At 42.9% G+C, this 20,772-nt stretch overlaps 1 protein-coding gene across 1 annotated transcript in view; it reads right to left on the reverse strand.

Annotated features, from left to right (window-relative positions):
- LOC126184512 (arrestin homolog) overlaps positions 1-20,772 on the reverse strand; it is a 448,574-nt gene that overhangs the window by 398,798 nt on the left and 29,004 nt on the right. The window contains exon 3 of the mRNA XM_049926905.1: positions 1,550-1,696. Within this exon, the coding sequence (XP_049782862.1) occupies positions 1,550-1,696 (147 nt within the window). The remainder of the gene's footprint in view (positions 1-1,549; positions 1,697-20,772) is intronic.

Below are 20,772 nucleotides of genomic sequence, written 5' to 3' on the forward strand. Positions count from 1 at the left end.
ATTTATAGCTGTGGGAAATTAATGGTACATGATCGTAATTGAGATATATTTTTCGTGTTGCATAATGAAGACAACTGTGAAAGTATCTTTAAACTCACAAATGTCTAGCCATGAGTAACTCATACAAAAAAAAATAAAAAAGAAATCTAAACCTCCGTGGAATATAGTCTGATAAAATGTCCAAGGAAAATTTGAATGTCGAGCATTCATCTCTATAGACTGCAGTTCACCCATTCACTTTCTATGACATTTATCTTTAGATACTTTTCTGACTTCTTTGAGTATATGTAGTATATTAACAGGACAATCTGATTGTAATATTTGTAGTAATACTACCTCTGCCAAGTCGTCCAAAGATAATCTGAAAAATTTCCATTCTGCGGTTAATCTACACCCAACGCTGTAGAAGTCTTGAACTCCGGCTACGATTTCCGCCGTACAGTGTTTCCACTGCCCAGAGTACTTTTGAATTATAACTTCTGAGAAGTGATGTTAGTCTATGTGATACTACATTGATTTCAGGTGTTAGTCTGATCGAGACACAATCTCATTCCTGCCGATGTCCAACGTGCCCCATTCCGAAAAAAGAGTACATTCTCCCCTATGAAATCTTCGGCCCCTCAATAAAAGAAAAGACGGTAGAATTTGCGCTTACTAAAAACAAAAGGTATCAAGTTTCGGACTAGCATGAAGTGTTTTTAAGCATGCCACTGATTTTCACTACCGCAAATTGCACTGTATTCACTTTTCCACTTACGTAGAAAGTTGACATCACTGAAGATTATGTTTTGTTTTACATGATCCGTTGTTTTCGTCCAATCGAGGTTCGGTACGTAACTTCTTGAAAGTAACTCTGTTTCTTCATTTTCTTTTTTTTTAGTTATGTTTGATCCGCATCACTGAAGATGAACACATGTCCCCTGCGGCCACTTGGAAGTTTTGTCGTGAGGTATTGAATGACCGTATTTATTTAATGTACAGTATGTTTACAGGAAAGACAGCTGCGTTGCTCAGTACAAAAACTCTACTAAACGGTATCCGCACAGTTCTATTCTTCAAACCTAAATACACGACGAACATATTTTTATCACTGAAAACAGCCATTTAAGAACAGCTGGAGCAGTGTTCGTACTAATGTCTAATTGAAGTAGTCTGTGATTTAACAGCTTCTTGTAAATCTCTAAAAAGTAATATCAGAATCGGCTTTAAGTCAGATAAATTATACAAAATTTCGAATTTCTTACCTCCCTGTTGAAATAGTCTCTACTTCCTATCGTCTTCAGACCGAGATTTTACAAATTTTTCTTTATTACATCTGTAAGGAACATCGTCCGAATTAGATCATCCATAATTCATGTTGTTCAACAAACCAAACAAAATTGATAGTACTCTTGGCAGTGAACCAGGAGCTCTGGAAAAATCTGTGGTATACATGCAGTTCTTCTAAATAAAGATTTCGATGTCTATTTTCACTTCTGCAGATCTTAAATATTTAGCAACTGTATTCACTGCATGTATATAGTAATGGGCTTCACGACGGACGTCTTACCTGAAGAGGAGTCGTGATCTCGGGAGTGGAGATACTTGGAGGGTACAGCTGCGCCAGGCACATAATGGCCTCGTTGCAGAACTTGAGGCCCATCACTTCTTCATCCTCTCGTCCGTAGCGGAACGTCAGGATCACTTGCCCGTACACCTACACATTGAGGACGTTTCAGTTTTCTGCAACACTAATTCAAATATCTGTGCAAGTTTTTAATTCTTACCGATATGATGAAGAATGAACAAACAGGGACGGTTCACACACAGAGGAAAAAATGTCAGATGGACATGGGTACTGAAACGTTTTATTTATATGTTGGAACTCATTTTCTACAACTCGTCATACAATTACAATGGATGTTGAATAAGTACCTCAACAATTTTTTTCTCGGCCAGTATTGTTTGAAATAATACGGAAATTGTAGTTGAACACGGAGGAAAATTTTCGCTTCGGCCCCTATAGTTCCATGAAGTTACGATAGGGGCCAGCACTATCAGTAGCGTTCAAAGCGGCGTCTATAACAAAGTGGGTTTCAAGCAGAGAGCAGTCCTTGTGTTTCTTTTGGCGGAAAACCAGGGCGTCACAGATATTCATAGGCGTTGCAGAGTGGCAGTGAAGAAAAGCACGGTGAGTCGTTATGCGAGGAGTCTGTCGTCATCGCAACAAGATCGCACAAACCTGCATTCAGAAATAAAAGTGTTGCATTACTTCTCGAATGCCCCTCATAATTATGAAGATACTCCTTCTGATATGAAATGTTCAAAATACACTCCTGGAAATTGAAATAAGAACACAGTGAATTCATTGTCCCAGGAAGGGGAAACTTTATTGACACATTCCTGGGGTCAGATACATCACATGATCACACTGACAGAACCACAGGCACATAGACACAGGCAACAGAGCATGCACAATGTCGGCACTAGTACAGTGTATATCCACCTTTCGCAGCAATGCAGGCTGCTATTCTCCCATGGAGACGATCGTAGAGATGCTGGATGTAGTCCTGTGGAACGGCTTGCCATGCCATTTCCACCTGGCGCCTCAGTTGGACCAGCGTTCGTGCTGGACGTGCAGACCGCGTGAGACGACGCTTCATCCAGTCCCAAACATGCTCAATGGGGGACAGATCCGGAGATCTTGCTGGCCAGGGTAGTTGACTTACACCTTCTAGAGCACGTTGGGTGGCACGGGATACATGCGGACGTGCATTGTCCTGTTGGAACAGCAAGTTCCCTTGCCGGTCTAGGAATGGTAGAACGATGGGTTCGATGACGGTTTGGATGTACCGTGCACTATTCAGTGTCCCCTCGACGATCACCAGTGGTGTACGGCCAGTGTAGGAGATCGCTCCCCACACCATGATGCCGGGTGTTGGCCCTGTGTGCCTCGGTCGTATGCAGTCCTGATTGTGGCGCTCACCTGCACGGCGCCAAACACGCATACGACCATCATTGGCACCAAGGCAGAAGCGACTCTCATCGCTGAAGACGACACGTCTCCATTCGTCCCTCCATTCACGCCTGTCGCGACACCACTGGAGGCGGGCTGCACGATGTTGGGGCGTGAGTGGAAGACGGCCTAACGGTGTGCGGGACCGTAGCCCAGCTTCATGAAGACGGTTGCGAATGGTCCTCGCCGATACCCCAGGAGCAACAGTGTCCCTAATTTGCTGGGAAGTGGCGGTGCGGTCCCCTACGGCACTGCGTAGGATCCTACGGTCTTGGCGTGCATCCGTGCGTCGCTGCGGTCCGGTCCCAGGTCGACGGACACGTGCACCTTCCGCCGACCACTGGCGACAACATCGATGAACTGTGGAGACCTCACGCCCCACGTGTTGAGCAATTCGGCGGTACGTCCACCCGGCCTCCCGCATGCCCACTATACGCCCTCGCTCAAAGTCCGTCAACTGCACATACGGTTCACGTCCACGCTGTCGCGGCTTGCTACCAGTGTTAAAGACTGCGATGGAGCTCCGTATGCCACGGCAAACTGGCTGACACTGACGGCGGCGGTGCACAAATGCTGCGCAGCTAGCGCCATTCGACGGCCAACACCGCGGTTCCTGGTGTGTCCGCTGTGCCGTGCGTGTGGTCATTGCTTGTACAGCCCTCTCGCAGTGTCCGGAGCAAGTACGGTGGGTCTGACACACCGGTGTCAATGTGTTGTTTTTTTCCATTTCCAGGAGTGTACATTCCGTTAGCAGCGATACAGGCATCAACCGAACCTCTCAACAAATTACGTGTGGATGTGTGTGATGTCCTTAGGTTAGTTGAGTTTAAGTAGTTCTAAGTTCTAGGGGACTGATGACCTCAGATGTTAAGTCCCATCGTGCTCAGAGCCATTTGAACCGTTTTTTTGAGTATGTGCCAAGCAAGATCGTAAGAGATGGAAATGAGCCACCGTGGTACAACAACCGAGTTAGAAAACTGCTGCGGAAGCAAAGGGAACTTCACTGCAAACATAAACATAGCCAAAGCCTTGCAGACAAACAAAAATTACGCGAAGCGAAATGTAGTGTGAGGAGGGCTATGCGAGAGGCGTTCAATGAATTCGAAACTAAAGTTATATGAACTGACTTGTTATAGTAACCTCAAAATCTGTTAATAGCACGAATACTGAAAGATTAACAAAAATAGTAAATAACAACTTACGAGGATGAGCGAGCACTCATTAAAAACGTTTCGTCAAAGCGGATCGAGTGCCGTAGTCATATGTTAAGATTCATAAATAATTAAGCCCGTAAAGAGTAATAAACAAAGTTTAAGGGAAATTTGTTTATAAAATCCAATAGAAAATTCATGACGTAAAGAACGGCACTATATAATATTTTGGGTGGCATCACACGTATTTTTAAACTAGCTAAGCTATACTATACACTTACATTGTAATAGTTTTCATTGTTTGAAGATTATCATTAACATTTATCGCCAATAATTAATTAATTATTGTAGATATGAAGATTTTGAGCAGTGCAATGTGTGGATCACTATACGTTACGTCTAAAAACGGTGCTATATGCAGTTCTATGTTAAAACTTTGCAGCATGGATGTAAACAAACACATTTGCGGTAAGTGGCGAAATTTGTCAAAAACTAAAACTTAATCTACGGGCGATAGAATAATCCTAGAAATTAATGTAACATGGTAAAAAAGATGTACCTTTTAGTGCGGTTCAGATGGTGTACTTATTCTTGTCGAGGGATGTTTGTATCAAAATTTATAACCTTAACTGGTGAGATCGGTACTTGCATAACCAGGGGGTGGACATCTGAGCCTATACAAACGAGCGGCCATCTTGGTCAGAGGTCAGTCGCTGGTCAGTCGTCAGGAGGGTGGGTGGCGAGCAAGCCCCACTTAAGGGTGGCCCATGTGGTCGTTTGAGAATTCTTTTTCGCGTCGATTTATTTGGACAAAGAGTATTGTTTACTAGTGCCAGTGTGCAAGCATATATTTGGTGAACTGCAGGTTCTACGATTATTTGTGTGAGTTTGATTTACGAGGTGTACATCGTTGTAAGTGAACTTGTGGCGCACTGTGATTTAGCGCCAAAACTGTTAGAACGAAGAGGACAGTGGGACTTGTGGTTCTGTTCGAATTGATTGAATAATTTTCGTTTACAGCAGCCTACATTACTGCTATTGGGGGCTCGGAGTCAAATTATTACTAAAGTAAAACTGTAAACCGTCTCACCAGTACTAATTTCATTGTGTGAAAGAAAAGGACAACGCCAATAAATAGTGATTGAACTGTGTCGTGAAAAACTGATTTTGTTATAATAATCGCCTAATTTTTGTTCCCAAGCATAAACCTTACTCCTGTCTGAGTGAATAATTAATTCTAAAACTATAACAAATGCGCGGGTGTGGAACAGTGTACTAATGCACCACGTGTGGAAATCATACCCTGAGACTTGCGTGAGAGCCAAAATTTGCAATTACATTTTTAACCAATATTTGTAAATGCACATTCGTGTCAACTCTGCTTCAACCGCACTTCTTTATTTACCGCCCCGTCGCAATTTGGAGCTCAAAATGTTCAAATGTGAGTGAAATCCTATGGGGCTCAACTGCTAAGGTCATCAGTCCTTAAGCTTACACACTACTTAATCTAAATTATCCTAAGGGCAAATACACACACCCATGTCCGAGGGAGGACTCGAACCTCCGCAGGGACCAGCCGCACAGTTCCATGACTGCAGCGCCTAAGACCGCTCGGCTAATCCCGCACGGCAATTGGGGGCTCGTCCGGGAGACTAATGTGCTAGGCAACTAGGCCCGAAGGCTAGTGGAACTAGGCGAAGCATAAAACGTGTGTTTCAGTTAATCGCGTGCGCGCCTACTATCGCCGTTGGACGACGCCACGCAGCGCGGATCGAGCCGAGTACCGTTGGACCTGCAGCCAGCGCCAGCAGAGTGCGATCGCGGCATATTCTTAACCGGGTGACGGGTTGCCAGCACCCGGGTGTCCAGCGAACAGTCCGCAGCTCGTGGTCGTGCGGTAGCGTTCTCGCTTCCCACGCCCGGGTTCCCGGGTTCGATTTCCGGCGGGGTCAGGGATTTTCTCTGGCTCGTGATGACTGAGTCTTGTGTGCTGTCCTTAGGTTATTAGTTAGGTTTAAGTAGTTCTAAGTTCTAGAGGACTGATGACCATAGATGTTAAGTCCCATAGTGCTCAGAGCCATCCAGCGAACAGCAACAAGCGGCCTTGACTTCGCTCCGCAACGCACCCTTTTCAGCAGCGCCGAGACCGACGCAGCCCCTCCAGAAAGATACGTGATCACAGCAGGCGCAGTTTTTGTTTTTGGATTCCTTGTTTTCAGTTCTTATGCTAGCCAGGGCAATGGAGCACGAAATTAAAAAATCGCTTATAGATTGCGGGTTGTCAGGGGGTGGTAGTGAACCACAAGGTCCTCAGAGACGGGAAGAAATCGGTATCCCTGTAATGTCTGTAGAATTAATTGCTCTTCTCCAAAATATGAGCAGCCAAATAGGTTCCTTTAAAACTGATATGGGTAATATATTAAGTGCTTCAGACACTAATTTTGGAACTAAATTAAATTCGGGATTAAGTTCTCTAAAAACTAATATGGGAAAACTAAATAGTCAACTGCGGTCAGTGAAACAAGAAATTGTGGCCGAATTAGATAATAGATTAGAAAAAATGGAACAGAGCTGGCATTCCATGATTGAAGTGGTTGAGGCTGAGCTGAGGGGTGAAATTCTTTCGGGAAGGCACATGTGTGATGATAGGGAAGAGACGACAAGGCCATCTTTGGTTGAAGTGAATGCAAAAATAGTGGCTAGCAGTGATGAGACAAAAGCTGTGTTGATAAATAAATTAGACAGCACAGCTGAAGATCTCAGAAAGGAAATGGCAACTGTCACCTCAACAGTAAATGACAAAATTACCCAAATAGAACTGTATAATTTTTCAGGTCATGCTGGGTGTTGAGGAATGCAGGCACCTAGTGGAAAGCCATTTTCAGGCGGAAACGGATATCAGGCCGTGATGTTTTTGGCCAATTGCAAGCGAGCTACCTTAATTTAAGTATTAACTGTATTTTTCTTACTTGTCACTTCTTCTTCCTTGTGTTTTTGCTTTTAGGAAGCTTTAATTGTCGAGTGCTAGTAATAGTGTTCCATGGATTTCGTGTTCGTTTTCAATACAGTCCAGAGACAGGTAGTGCTATTTTCATTGTTTTCTCCAAGAAATGGCTAGCAACCACAGTTTAGTCAACAATCAGCCGCCTTTAGTGAATTAGCAGTCTAGTTAAAAGTTGATTAACTCTCTACAGTAAATTGCTTTCTTAGGATGGAAGGGATGTGTGACTCCTGTGTACGGACGCAGGAGGAGCTGGCCACTGTTCGCGAACAGCTGAACGTGTTGATGGCTGCGGTCAGCCGTCTTCAGGCTGCTGCCTCGGAGTGAAGCGGCAGTGGGAGTCCGCTCTGCCTGTGAGTGGACATGTGACCCCTCCTTCAGCAAGGTCCGAGCAGGCGCACGGGGGGAGGGGTTTATTAGTTATTGGGAGCTCCAACGTTAGACGGGTGATGGAGCCCCTTAGGGAAATAGCGGAAAGGTCGGGGAAGAAAGCCAGTGTTCACTGCTTGCCGGGGGGTCTCATCCGAGATGTGGAGGAGGCCCTGCCAGCGGCGATAGAGAGCACTGGGTGCACCCGACTGCAAATTGTTGCTCATGTCGGCACCAATGACTCCTGCCGTCTGGGTTCAGAGGTCATCCTCAGTTCGTACAGGCGGTTGGCGGAATTGGTGAAGGCGGAAAGCCTCGCTCGCGGGGTGGAATCAGAGCTAACTATTTGTGGTATCGTTTCCAGAACCGATCGCGGTCCTCTGGTTTGGAGCCGAGATGTGGGGTGCAAATTTCTCGACCTCCGCTATAGGGTGGAGAAATGTAGGGTCTCCCTGAATAGGTCAGGCGTGCACTACACGCCGGAAGCGGCTACAAGGGTAGCTGAATACGTGTGGAGTGCACATGTGGGTTTTTTAGGTTAGAGAATTCCCTCCCTAGGCCCGAAAAGACGCCTCCTGAGACGCGGCAAGGTAGGAGTAGGCAAAATGCAACACGGAATAACAATGTTAATGTGCTAATAGTAAACTGCAGGAACGTCTATAGAAAGGTCCCAGAACTGCTCTCATTAATAAACGGTCACAACGTCCATATCGTACTAGGGACATAAAGTTGGCTGAAACCAGACCTAAACAGTAATGGAATCCTCAACTCAAATTGGAACGTATACCGAAGAGACAGGCTGGACAGTGAAGGGGGAGGCGTGTTTATAGCAATAAGAAGTGCAATAGTATCGAAGGAAATAGAGGGAGATCCGAAATGTGAAATAATTTGGGTGAAGGTCACTGTTAAAGCAGGCTCAGACATGGTAATTGCATGTCTCTATAGGCCCCCTGGCGCGGCACCTGTTGTGGCTGAGCACCTGAAGAATAATTTGGAAAATATTTCGAGTAGATTTCCCCACCATGTTATAGTTCTGGGTGGAGATTTTAATTTGCCGGATATCGACTGGGGACTCAAACGTTCATAACGGGTGGCAGGGACAAAGAATCCAGTGAAATTTTTTAAAGTGCTTTATCTGAAAACTACCTTGAGCAGTTAAACAGAGAACCGACTCGTGGCGATAACATATTAGATCTTCTGGTGACAAACAGACCCGAACTATTTGAAAAAGGGAATCAGCGATCATAAAGCGGTTACGGCATCGATGATTTCAGCCGTAAATAGAAATATTAAAAAAGGTAGGAAGATTTTTACGTTTAGCAAAAGTGACAAAAAACAGATTACAGAGTACCTGACGGCTCAACCCCAAAGTTTTGTCTCAAGTACAGATAGTGTTGAGGATCAGTGGACAAAGTTCAAAACCATCGTACAATATGCATTAGATGAGTATGTGCCAAGCAAGATCGTAAGAGATGGAAATGAGCCACCGTGGTACAACAACCGAGTTAGAAAACTGCTGCGGAAGCAAAGGGAACTTCACAGCAAACATAAACATAGCCAAAGCCTTGCAGACAAACAAAAATTACGCGAAGCGAAATGTAGTGTGAGAAGGGCTATGCGAGAGGCGTTAAATGAATTCGAAGCTAAAGATCTATGTACTGACTTGTTATAGTAACCTCAAAATCTGTTAATAACACGAATACTGAAAGATTAACAAAAATAGTAAATAACAACTTACGAGGATGAGCGAGCACTCATTAAAAACTTTTCGTCAAAGCGGATCGAGTGCCGTAGTCATATGTTAAGATTCATAAATAATTAAGCCCGTAAAGAGTAATAAACAAAGTTTAAGGGAAAATTATTTATAAAATCCAATAGAAAATTCATGACGTAAAGAACGGCACTATATAATATTTTGGGTGGCATCACACGTATTTTTAAACTACCTAAGCTATACTATACACTTAAATTGTAATAGTTTTCATTGTTTGAAAATTATCATTAACATTTATCGCCAATAATTACTTTATTATTATAGATATGAAGATTTTGAGCAGTGCAATGTGTGGATCACTATAGATTACGTCTAAAAACGGTGCTATATGCAGTTCTATGTTAAAACTTTGCAGCATGGATGTAAACAAACAAATTTGCAGTAAGTGGCGAAATTTGTCAAAAACTAAAACTGTTGAGATGCATACTTGCATAACCAGGGGGTGGACATCTGAGCCTATACAAAGGAGCGGCCATCTTGGCCAGAGGTCAGTCGCTGGTCAGTCGTCAGGAGGGTGGGTGGCGAGCGAACTCTGATTTAGCGCCAAAACTGTTAGCACAAAGAGGACAGTGGGACTTGGGGTTCTGTTCGAATTGATTGAGTAAATTTCGCTTATAACAGCCTACATTACTGTTATTGGGGGCTCGGAGTCAAATTATTATTAAAGTAAAACTGTAAACCGTCTCACCAGTGCTAATTTCATTGTGTGAAAGAAAAGGACAACGCCAATAAACAGTGATTGAACTATGTCGTGAAAAACTGATTTTGCTGTAATAATCACCTAACTTATGTTCCCTAGCATAAACTGTACTCATGTCTGAGTGAATAATTAATTTAAAAACTAAAACAAAAGCGCGGGTGTGGAACAGTGTACTAACGCACCAAGTGTGGAAATCATCCCCTGAGACTTACGTGAGAGCCAAAATTTGCAATAACATTTTCTAACCAATATTTGTAAATGCACATTCATGTGAACTCTGCTTCAACCGCACTTCTTTATTTACCGCCCCGTCGCAATACCCACACAGGAAGATCATCTACTGACTGTGCCTGAACACGTTGTGATTGCTATGGGACAGTAGGGTCTCACGTAACGTTAGTCAAACTATCATCTGGGCAACATTACTTCTAATGAGCTGTCACTACGGAGGGCGTCAAGTACGTATACGATCAGCTGGTTCAAATATCCTCCAGTTGGGACATCTTTACTGTGGAAATCCCTCCAGATACAATCGCTGAGAGGGCATTGTCATAACATCATTATAATCATATACGAAATGGATATCTGCATTTTTGCTTTTGTATACACTTGCATTGCACTGTACTAGAAATAAAGTCCATGACGAGCACTAGTTAGCTTTAAGATGCTTATAAACTTGATCAGTTCAACAGCTAATACTGACAGTAAGTAATACAATGGAGTGACTTATGTAAACAGAAGCAATTCCTGAAGAGTACATGAACATTACTGTCAGTGAAATGGAACTTGAGAACACATAACTAAGAAATAGTGACTAAATAAAGTGAACCCCTGATAGTCTTGTAACTTGATCTTTTGACTCTGCCCGCAAATGTTCCCGGTTCGATGAGGACGCTACACGAAGAACCGCTTATAACAGTGGTTTGTACAGCCCTTCTTGCCTACCGCGCGAATCGGTGAATCAGCAGAAGAAGCCATCATTTGAGAGCGTAGCTCAGAAATCCAGAGTTCTCACACTTTTCCTCCTACCAGGACGACCCAGGTCCACCCTGCTGTCAAATACGTACAGGGGTTCATTCCTGGGGGAGGGGGGGGGGTTCCTCCACTCTCCTATTGCCGTGACGAAGAAAAGCTGCTCTGTCTCTGTCCTTTTAGTCAGACCAATAGCCCGGACACGGGCTTGCGCCACAGACTTTACCTTTCATGCAATGAAGAGTTTCAGCAGTCTTGCCGGAGGTTTGGTCGAGTAGATATCTTATGCAAGTGGTCTCCGAAAGCACGTGCCTTTCTTTCGAGTGCAGTATCTCTTGAATTGAATATTGACTAAGAGAATACACAGTGAAACAACTAGACAGTAGTGATTTGAGATAATGACTCTGTCTGACGTTTGGTCCTACGGTAAGGAGGCGGCAATCCACGAGGCCTGCAGGCCTCCGCCAACGACACGCTGACGTTATCAACAGTATCCGTAGCGGTGGTACAAGCTGTTAAGTACTTTCAACAACAAGTTATCAGATCCGCAACTGAGCTTAGACATGGACTTAACAAGGGAACAGTCCATTCCGACATGTCGAAAGCTATACAGATTCTTTTATCTCATTAATAATGTACCGATAGGAACGCACTGTCAGAATTTTATCTGTTAAGACGCACTGCGAATATTCGGTACACAGAGCATTGTAAAACTCGACGGCAAAACTTCAGGAATGGATTCCTCATATAGGAAGAATAAAAAAGGCCCAGTAAACATGGAGACTAAAAGGCACACCTTAAAACTATACTTACTTGTTCAATACAAGAGTTGAGTTTCACAGAAGTGAAGCTCAAAAAGTGCTCATAGCTCTTGAGAAATGCAGTTTAGGGCCCATGTTTAATGGACATTTTTCTTTGGTTTGGTCCATCCTACTTCCTCCTCAAATGGCTCTAAGCACTATGGGACTTAACACCCGAGCTCGCAGTCCCGTAGGCCTAACTAACCTAAGGACATCACAAACATCCATGCCCGAGGCAGAATTCGAATCTGCGACCGTAGCAGCCGCGTGGTTCCGCAATGAAACACCTAGAACCACACGACCACAGCGGCCGGCTACTTCTTTTCAAAATATGGAAAGAAAGAGCTTGGAGTAAGGGAGTTCTGTTTCACAGCATCGAAGATGAAGAGGTGCGCATAGCTCTTAAGGTAAGCACTCTTGGAGCCCATGTTTAGAAGACAGTTTTCTTCTTGTTGTATAAGGAATATCCTATTTACAGGCTGATTCGGCTGCCCCTACCTATTGGTTATATGTAACTTGCAACGCCTTCAAATGCCACGTGCAAGATTTTCATGTTCTCCCGCTTCCTACATTCGAACTATTGGTCCTACAGAAAAAATGAACACGACCGTTTTTGTACGAAATTTAGTTAAATTTTGTCCTGAAATATATTTTTGCTGGGGACCGCAATTTGCCAGCTATTAAAAAAAGAAGTACAAGAGTGACCTTGAAACGTGTTTTTCTTGATTAACTCTTAAGCCGTGGCCTCCAGGGGAATCGTACCCCATAGAAAAATTGGCTACATTAAATTTCCTGCGGAAATGTCCTGTACATCTTTTCCTGTAGGACTAATTGTTTGTAATCAGTGAGTGAGAGACTGCGAAAACTTCGTGTTCGGTTTTTGAAGGCACGGTAGGTTGCATAAAATCCACAGACAGGAGCAGCTGAATCACCCTATATGTAAGCTATTCATTTTTGCCACACAAAGAACGAGTTGTAACAGTGGTTTGTTCAGCCCTTCAAGCCCAGCACGTGAATGACCAGAAGAAGCCATTAGAAGAGAGTCTGCCTCAAAAATCCTGAGTGCATATATGCGAATTTTAAACACCTAGACCATGCCAAACATGTTTATATATCTTTAAATTTTTGAGTAACTTTTCAGTAACTTCCATATTGATAACTAAGCTGTTGGAAGTATCATTTTTACAGAGGTGACTATCAGATTGCAAAAATAATAGCAGTGTCCGATGTCGTATTACACTCGACTTCCATCAAATGCGACTTTCATTTGTTGAACTGAAATGTTTCTTACACATACATCATTTTATAACTATTCATGTAGCACAGTTCTAACAAAAATTTTGATTATTGTACTTTTTACTAACAATAAACAGTTCCTTATTAATTCACTAGGGGGTTAATTCACTATAGTAGTAAAAAAAATGAAAGGTGCTTACTGAATTAAGAAAACAAATCTTTTCTCTACACTACACACACCAGACATACCTAAAAATCGAAATATTATGGATTATGGCATTTCGCAGTAATTACTAGTTTTATTTAAGCAGATCTGGAATGAAGTAAGAAATGGTCCTGGCCATTGTTTCGCATATTGTTCTGTGTAACAAGCATACTTGATGAAATTCATAAAGTGTGAACAGACAAACAATAAGGCACAATTAACTGAAATTTAAGATTACTGTTTAGCTGATAAACTTTAAACTAGAAAGAGCTATATGAAATTATATTGTCCAACAATTTCTTGAAAAATGCTTTCCTCTGTAGAAAAAATTCGTTACCGAGAGGCTGACTCTCATAAGTTGTTCTGGGTGGATTCCACATTAAATCAACTGTCTTTTGATAGTCGTCCCCAAAGACGGAGGTGGTGTTATGTTCAGGCCAGGATTCCAAAGAGGCAATGAAATATTTTATGTAACTGATTAGAAAATATTTCGAATGAAATGTTGAAAATTATTCTTTCGAGTTTTTCAGATTCTGATGCATCAGTGACAGGAATTTTCTAATTAAACAGTCCATTTGTTTAGTTTTGATCCTAACTTGCCCTGAGGCTCACGTAGATCAGGGACGACCAAGAAACTAGCTCGCAAGCCATGCCCTGGCACTAGTTCCATAGTGGTCAGCCTGGCTGCTCGTTTCCCCCACAGGCACTGCGCGCTGCCTGACAGAGAGAGTGAGGAGAGAGGGGTGTGGGAAACGGCGAATGCACTGCATTTAAATGGCAATCCAGTCACACACAGCGTACAACCTGCTTGCTTGGTTTAAAGGGTGGGAAACGGACCAAACCACTTGGTCATCGGCCACGCACACTACCTGCGTTTATTTCACTTTTCTCTACGACATAGATCTCCAACGAAACAAATTTTCTGTATTATCTAATTATTTTGACACGTTGAAGAGGCAATACAATTTTTATCTGGTGCAAACTATTAGCTACGGACAGACGGAAACAATTTCACAGATTTCTCACTTAGGTTGCTACTTAATCGTAACTTATTTAGTTTCATACTTAAAAAACGACCTTTCACTCACATTTCTTGATCAAAATATTGTAGTATTTTTGTAACCTCATTATGGAGACGTGGAAACTCCACCTGGATACTTCTAACATAAAAATATTCGTCTTTAGAACCGGAAGTACGTTGCAGATCAGTTGGTTACATCTGCACGTGCACGGGGGTGCTTTCAATTGAAACGGCTAATGCTCTCGAAAAGGTGCTCGAAAACGCATGTGAGATTGCCAATGTTCTCAAAATGTTTAGAAAAATATTCTTGCAATTTTCTTTCCTTTAATGCCTGTGGGCTTAGGAGACTGGACTGTGTTTGTCAGAATTTGTCCCTTCCAGAACACTATTTTCTGTTTAAATGCACCTCACGCAAATCAGAAACAAGTTGTTCCCCAGCTTGTAATGTCTTACTGTGGGCAGTGTGGACCCAAGTCCACTTATAATGAAAGGTCTGCAATCTATTCCGGACGTTCTAATTTTCGTTCCTGCACTCTTTTTCCTTCAAAAATTCAACAATGGTGGGTTTTAAATAGGAAAATCATTCCAGGAATGCCCCTCGACTTCACCAACGTACTTTTCAGTATTAAATAAAGTATCCATACTCGTCATTCAATCCATCGAAAACTGTTGCATCTCGCAGTAGAATAATGCGTGTGAGTTAAGAAATTTTACCACTCATACCACCAATTTATTCACGTGCAGGACCTCTGCAAATTTAGCACAAGGTGTATCTCGACGTACAGAACAATGTATCCCGTCTGTCGATCGTTGTAATTTTTTGCTGTTTCACAGTCAACTAAACCTTAAAGTTCTTTCTGTATGATACTGTAATGTCATTTCACAGCAAGTCTGCAGTATCTGCCAATCAAGTGAAGGCATAATGCATATTGAGAATTCTCATTTCTCTCTTCTGTCCTTCCCATTCAGTTTTAAAGACTTCTGACTATATATCGTCAGATTGCCATTTTTTGCGCAAACAAGCACTGGGCCTGTGAACTTCTTTTATACCACGAACAAATAGCGAAGGGTGAACAGAGATGACACCACGATTCTGCCGAACTGGAGGAAGTTGTGCCTACCGAAAAATGCCACACTGCAGTACCGAATAAAATGTCGCGTTGTATCAGCTCACTCCGAGAACAACCGATCAAAGCCGAGACAGGTCAAGCCTAGGCCTTCACAACCTAAAAACCTCACCCAGACTTGCTGGCATTCCGGCCGTCGTCGTTAATTCGCCGGGTGGACACGTATTGGGGCCAGCGCACACCCCGAATCCCGGAAGCGGCGTGCTAATGCGAGCTCCTATCCGGGCGGATTTTGAAGACAGATACAGTGCCTGAAAAAAAAGTGGAGCACCCAGATGATATTGTTAGAGGACAACGGTACTGCGTACACACACACAATTGGTGGATTTTTAAACTATAAATGTTCCAATTCTCTGTGACAGGTAGAACGGCCGTAACCTCCCAATCCCTCTACCAGGTCCCTACTCGCCAGAGTATGCGTTGGCGCTTGTTTTGTGTTGGTACTCCACTGACGTTCTTTATCCTGTTAGGTCTCCCCATTTCAGTGAGTATGATGGTACGCGATTCTGATAGTCATGTTGACAGGCTATGTTCTTAGTATGACATACAGTGCTTCCACTGATGTGGTACCTAACGCTGCAGATACCCTTAACAGCACTCTTGTCTGCCCTCGCCTGACAGCTCTTTTGCCTGTGGCGAGTATTAGACGGTGTGCTCATAAACTTGCAACAAAGCTCAGTACTCATTAGAAGAGTGCACGTCTGTCTCAATGTGGTTGGTGCTCTGTAATTGGCTGATTTATTTCGCCCAAGATTATGTGGTATTTTCTATGTTTCATCTATTTCCAGTCTTATGTGTTTGTTGAAGTTATGTATTTCGTCAATACGTATGTCCATATATTTTATTACTGTTGTGCTTTTAACGTGTTGTTTCCCACTTTAATGGAAGGATCGTTATTCAGGGTTCCTTTTACTATAAAATATGTCTTTTGTTGTTTGAGGGCGTTGATTTTTTCATACTGTGACACTGAGTATTTGTTTCAATGTTCTCACGGTTGGGTTCAGTTGACTGCTGACAAGATAACCAAAATGTCATCTGCCTGTGCGACTACTGCATGCATTCTCACGTCTCCATCTACCACAACGAAACAGGTGCGTTTGGAGTGGTGCTGTGACCGAGAAGCACCAGCTGTTCTCAGCGCTGAATCGTGGTTTTGTGCTACCCCTAGTTACCATCGTCGACTTGTGCAGAAGTCTCGTTCTTCTAGTGTTTTGGAGAGGAACAGTTATGTCACCCCAGGTGTCATTGTATATGAGTTGAGGTCCCGGCTAGAAGTGATTGAGGGATCTCTGACGGCACAATGGTACGTCAAGGACATGTTACATCTTATGCGACAATATCATGGTGCCATTTTCCAGCAGGACAGTAACCACCAGCAATGGTACGTCTCTCTGTCCGCTGTCTGCGTGACGTTGAGATAGGGGTCAGCAACATTCGTAGTTCTGTTAACCGTAGAACATGTGTGGGACCAGCTGTGACGTAAACTCTGTACCACTGCCAGTATCCAGGATATCAACGACCATTTACGTCAGTTGCGGACCCACTTGCCTCAGAAGAGGATTTAACAGCTTTATAGCACCATTCCACACTGAATCAGTGCATGCATCAGAAACGGGTCGATCAGAGAAGATTCCTTATTTTCGCATTTAGATACATATTTTCGCACTTGTAACGCAGTTTTCTCGTTGTACATTGATCTATTCAGCAGATCAGTAATTTGTGGAGGAGGGATGGGTGGGCGTGTTCTTTTATTTAGTGATATACCTTTTTTCCTGTCCTTGTGTTTTCTTTAAGTGATAATGAGTGCGTTGAAATGTTCGTATTTTCAGTGTGGATGTTTACGCTGGCAAGCAGATGTCACGGACAGCGTAGATCCCTAGCCAACCTAACTTTGTAAGCACGTTTAGCAAAGGACGAAGTTTGAGAGATGAGACAAAGATATACTTTACAACAGAACTTCGTCGTGCTGCAGTTGGTCAGGCCTAGCTGGACCTCTAGCTGGCCCTCCACCAGTTTGAAAGTGGAGCCGTTTTTCGGAGAGCGGCATGCTCCTCATTTTGGCTGCATCTTGTAAGTGGACCGATACGCTCTGCTGCACTGCCTAGTTCGGTAGGGGAAGTAAGTGTTTTAATGCATTAGTTCTTTTTTGTTAGGGAAATGAATCGAGGAAATAATTTTATTTACTTTATTACATTTTGTGCAAGAGACTAGTCGCATGGCCACTGCTCGGTTCGAAATTGAGCAATCGTTCCGTTACGACACGGTTCACTGACTTAACTCGCTGGCGGCCACAGCAGAACCGCACGCTGGACGCCGTGCGCCCGCCGGCGGCTGCTGCAGCGCTCCGCTCCTAGCGCCAAGTGGCCAGCCAGCGAAACACGCATCACTAGGCGTATGGCAGTCAACGTCATCTTCCGTTAAAATCATGGACAGCATTAAATCGAACAGCGAGTGGAAGATATTATGTGAGGTTTAACACTAAACTCTGGTATCTTGTACAGTGTAGTACTTAAAAACCTGTGCCGAATAAACACCGACATGTATTCCGATTTATTGACCGGTAGGTATTTTGAATTTTTTTTGTTGTTTTAAATGTTGTCGAGCGTGTGTCTTTGATGTGGCGTTACTACCGCTCACTGCGTTCATTCTCTGCTTGCCTCATTAACAGTAAAGGCTACGATAAACCTTCCGCACTATTTTAATTGTATGAGTGTGTGCGTAAGTTGCACAGTTTTACTCTTCAATAGTGAACACGAAGATGCATCCACTACCAATGAACCGTCTATCCAAACAATTTCATTACCGTAATATGTTTCCCTGTTCGATCATTAACTATGGTCAAGTGCTTCTGTCTGCATTATGCAAATTGTGTACTGAATGCATTCCAAAAAACTGTTTATGGCAATCCTCTGCGTTAGTATAAATAAAATGTCACCATTCGTGAAGAATCTTAATCGTTACATAAATGATTTTACTATCATCCGTATCGTTACCCGTTCCACTCACTTTAATTAAACCCAGGATATCAATGTGCATACAGTGGCAAGATGTACTTGAAGGAAGAAAAGAATAAAATTAGAAATGGCCAGTACTATGAAATCCAGTGCGACTTATCATACGTTACTTTCCGTGATAGGCTCGTTTAAACTCGCATCATCCGTTGTGCCAAATCCTAATTTGATTTATTCTTTGGGTTACATTCGTCGAGCCGTCAGTCAGTCTATGAAACGAACATGCTAATCAACGAATATGACGTATCCGTGAGCACACCTTGTCAACAATATTTGCCTAAAATCAAACCTCTTTGGTCAGAGTCTGACCTCAGGTTACTATTAACATTTATAGCCTAAAGCAAAATATAAGGCGCAGTCAAATGAAAACGAGACAGATGGGAAAAAATAAATCATCTGTTAATTATTTCAAAAGTAATCGTCATAACTGTTAATACACTTATCCCACTGTGAGACAAAAAGGTCAATGTCTTCATGGACAAATGTTTGTGGTTCTCTACAGAATCATTATTTTGGGTGCGTCCACATACTGCCAAGGTTTTTTGAAGTACACTGCAGAAGTTTCGCTGGGTAACAATCGCACATCCTTTATACAGTCGCGATCCCTCCCCATAGCATTTCCAAATTTTGGCATCCCAGAAGAAAGACGTTCGTTTCACACAAAGATACGCAGATCTGGGTACGATCGTGATTCCGCAGGCAACCGTAAACATTTTTAAATGAAGATACAGTCTTGACCATCTTCTTTCGCAGTGAGATAATGCGTTAACAGTTACGGCGATTACTTTTGAAATAATAAACAGTTCTCTAACTTGTTTCCATCTGTCTCGTTTTCATTTGACTGCCCCTTACATATACAACCATCTTCCATGTGACGACTACTGCCACGATATAATGCTTCACCCAAAGTAAAGACTTTTCGAATACAGGTCAGAGGAGGTGCATCATACTGGTAAAATGGCTCATACTGGGAAGTTCTAAATGTGAGCCGATTTTGTAATCATTTAAATAACATCACATACCCTCTCAACCCATCAAATTTTATTTCGTCCCTCCGCCTTCTAGGTACTTCACTTTTTGTATCAAGGAGTGCATAAAGTTAAGGAAACGGTAATTCGCTCATTCCCATCAATGGCATCATTGTGTACGAATTGCGTCATAGCTGACCCCGTCACTGATTCCATAGCTGCCTAGCCTCGAAGTGATAAACTGCTGTGTTCACGGAACCTGACTCATCAGTATTGCACACATGAGTTTCGGGGATATCAGCAGTCTTCGTCTTCCTGTCAACTACGAATTACCCTATAGTACTGCCTATGAAAGCTATCTCCCCTACACGTATACTTGAAGTAAATTTCATAATTGTGCCACTTCCTATTTCGACAGTTTCTTGAATCTGACTAAGCAGGTCGAAAAAGACTGGAATCAGCATGTTCATTAGAACTGCGTTTTGGAGGGTCCAGTCTTCTAGATCTCCATCGGTAATGTCGGATTGTCTCTCCCGACAACATCTAGGTCTCTCGAATAGTTTTTCTTTCACAAGTCTCCGAGTTTCAATATTTTGTACATGGCTGGAGCAGCAACCGTAGAATGAAATCTTCTTGTACAAATAGTAAACAGCCAAGCAGTTGCCAGTTATAAGGTTTATTAAAACCCCTTTACCATGGCTGCAAATTTAATAAAAACGTCCTCTTCAGAAGGAAATATGGACAACTGGATTACATATTGTGGCAGAGGTACGTTAAAATACAGCCGAAAGGCGTCAGTCAAATATAAAATTTCACGTCCATCTTAAATCAAAACAGGCACAACATGGTCGTTGTCATATGGAATTTCCTCGCCAATATGCAATGTGAGGGCACTAGCTGTACATTGGTGGCGAAATACCGTATGTCAACAACCATGTTGTGAATGTTTTAATTTGTTACGGAGCTGAAATTTTATATTTGACTGACGCCATTCGGCTATATTTCAAGGTTGTGTAAGGTGACAACGGCCTTGCACTTTACATGAGTCCATTTAACGTGACACTTTAGGTTTTGTTGGAGTAATACTCTAAATTACGGTGTAGGAAATCTATGTGGAAACGCATCGGCACGTGAGAATTCCGCGATTTTGTAATTACAAGATTTTTCGGAAAGGCAGTACGCAAGACAGAGCTCGGCTACGTCCCCGCCTAGCCACCGAAGGCCACAGGCTAACGGTATGAATGGTGAACTGGGGGATTTCTGTAATCCGTTTAGAGAGGCTCTGATTGTTGCCAGCAAGTAGGATGAAGCAAACAGCTTGGTGGAATGACACAGTCAAGGCAGCCTGTAAAAGGAAAAAGAAAGCGTATCATAAATGGCTACATACTAGAACTCAGGTAGACAGAGAAAGTTATGTTGAAGAAAGAAACAAAGCCAAACAG

The sequence above is a fragment of the Schistocerca cancellata genome, chromosome 4 (genome assembly GCF_023864275.1).
Source record: "Schistocerca cancellata isolate TAMUIC-IGC-003103 chromosome 4, iqSchCanc2.1, whole genome shotgun sequence".
Taxonomy (NCBI): Eukaryota; Metazoa; Arthropoda; class Insecta; order Orthoptera; family Acrididae; genus Schistocerca; species Schistocerca cancellata.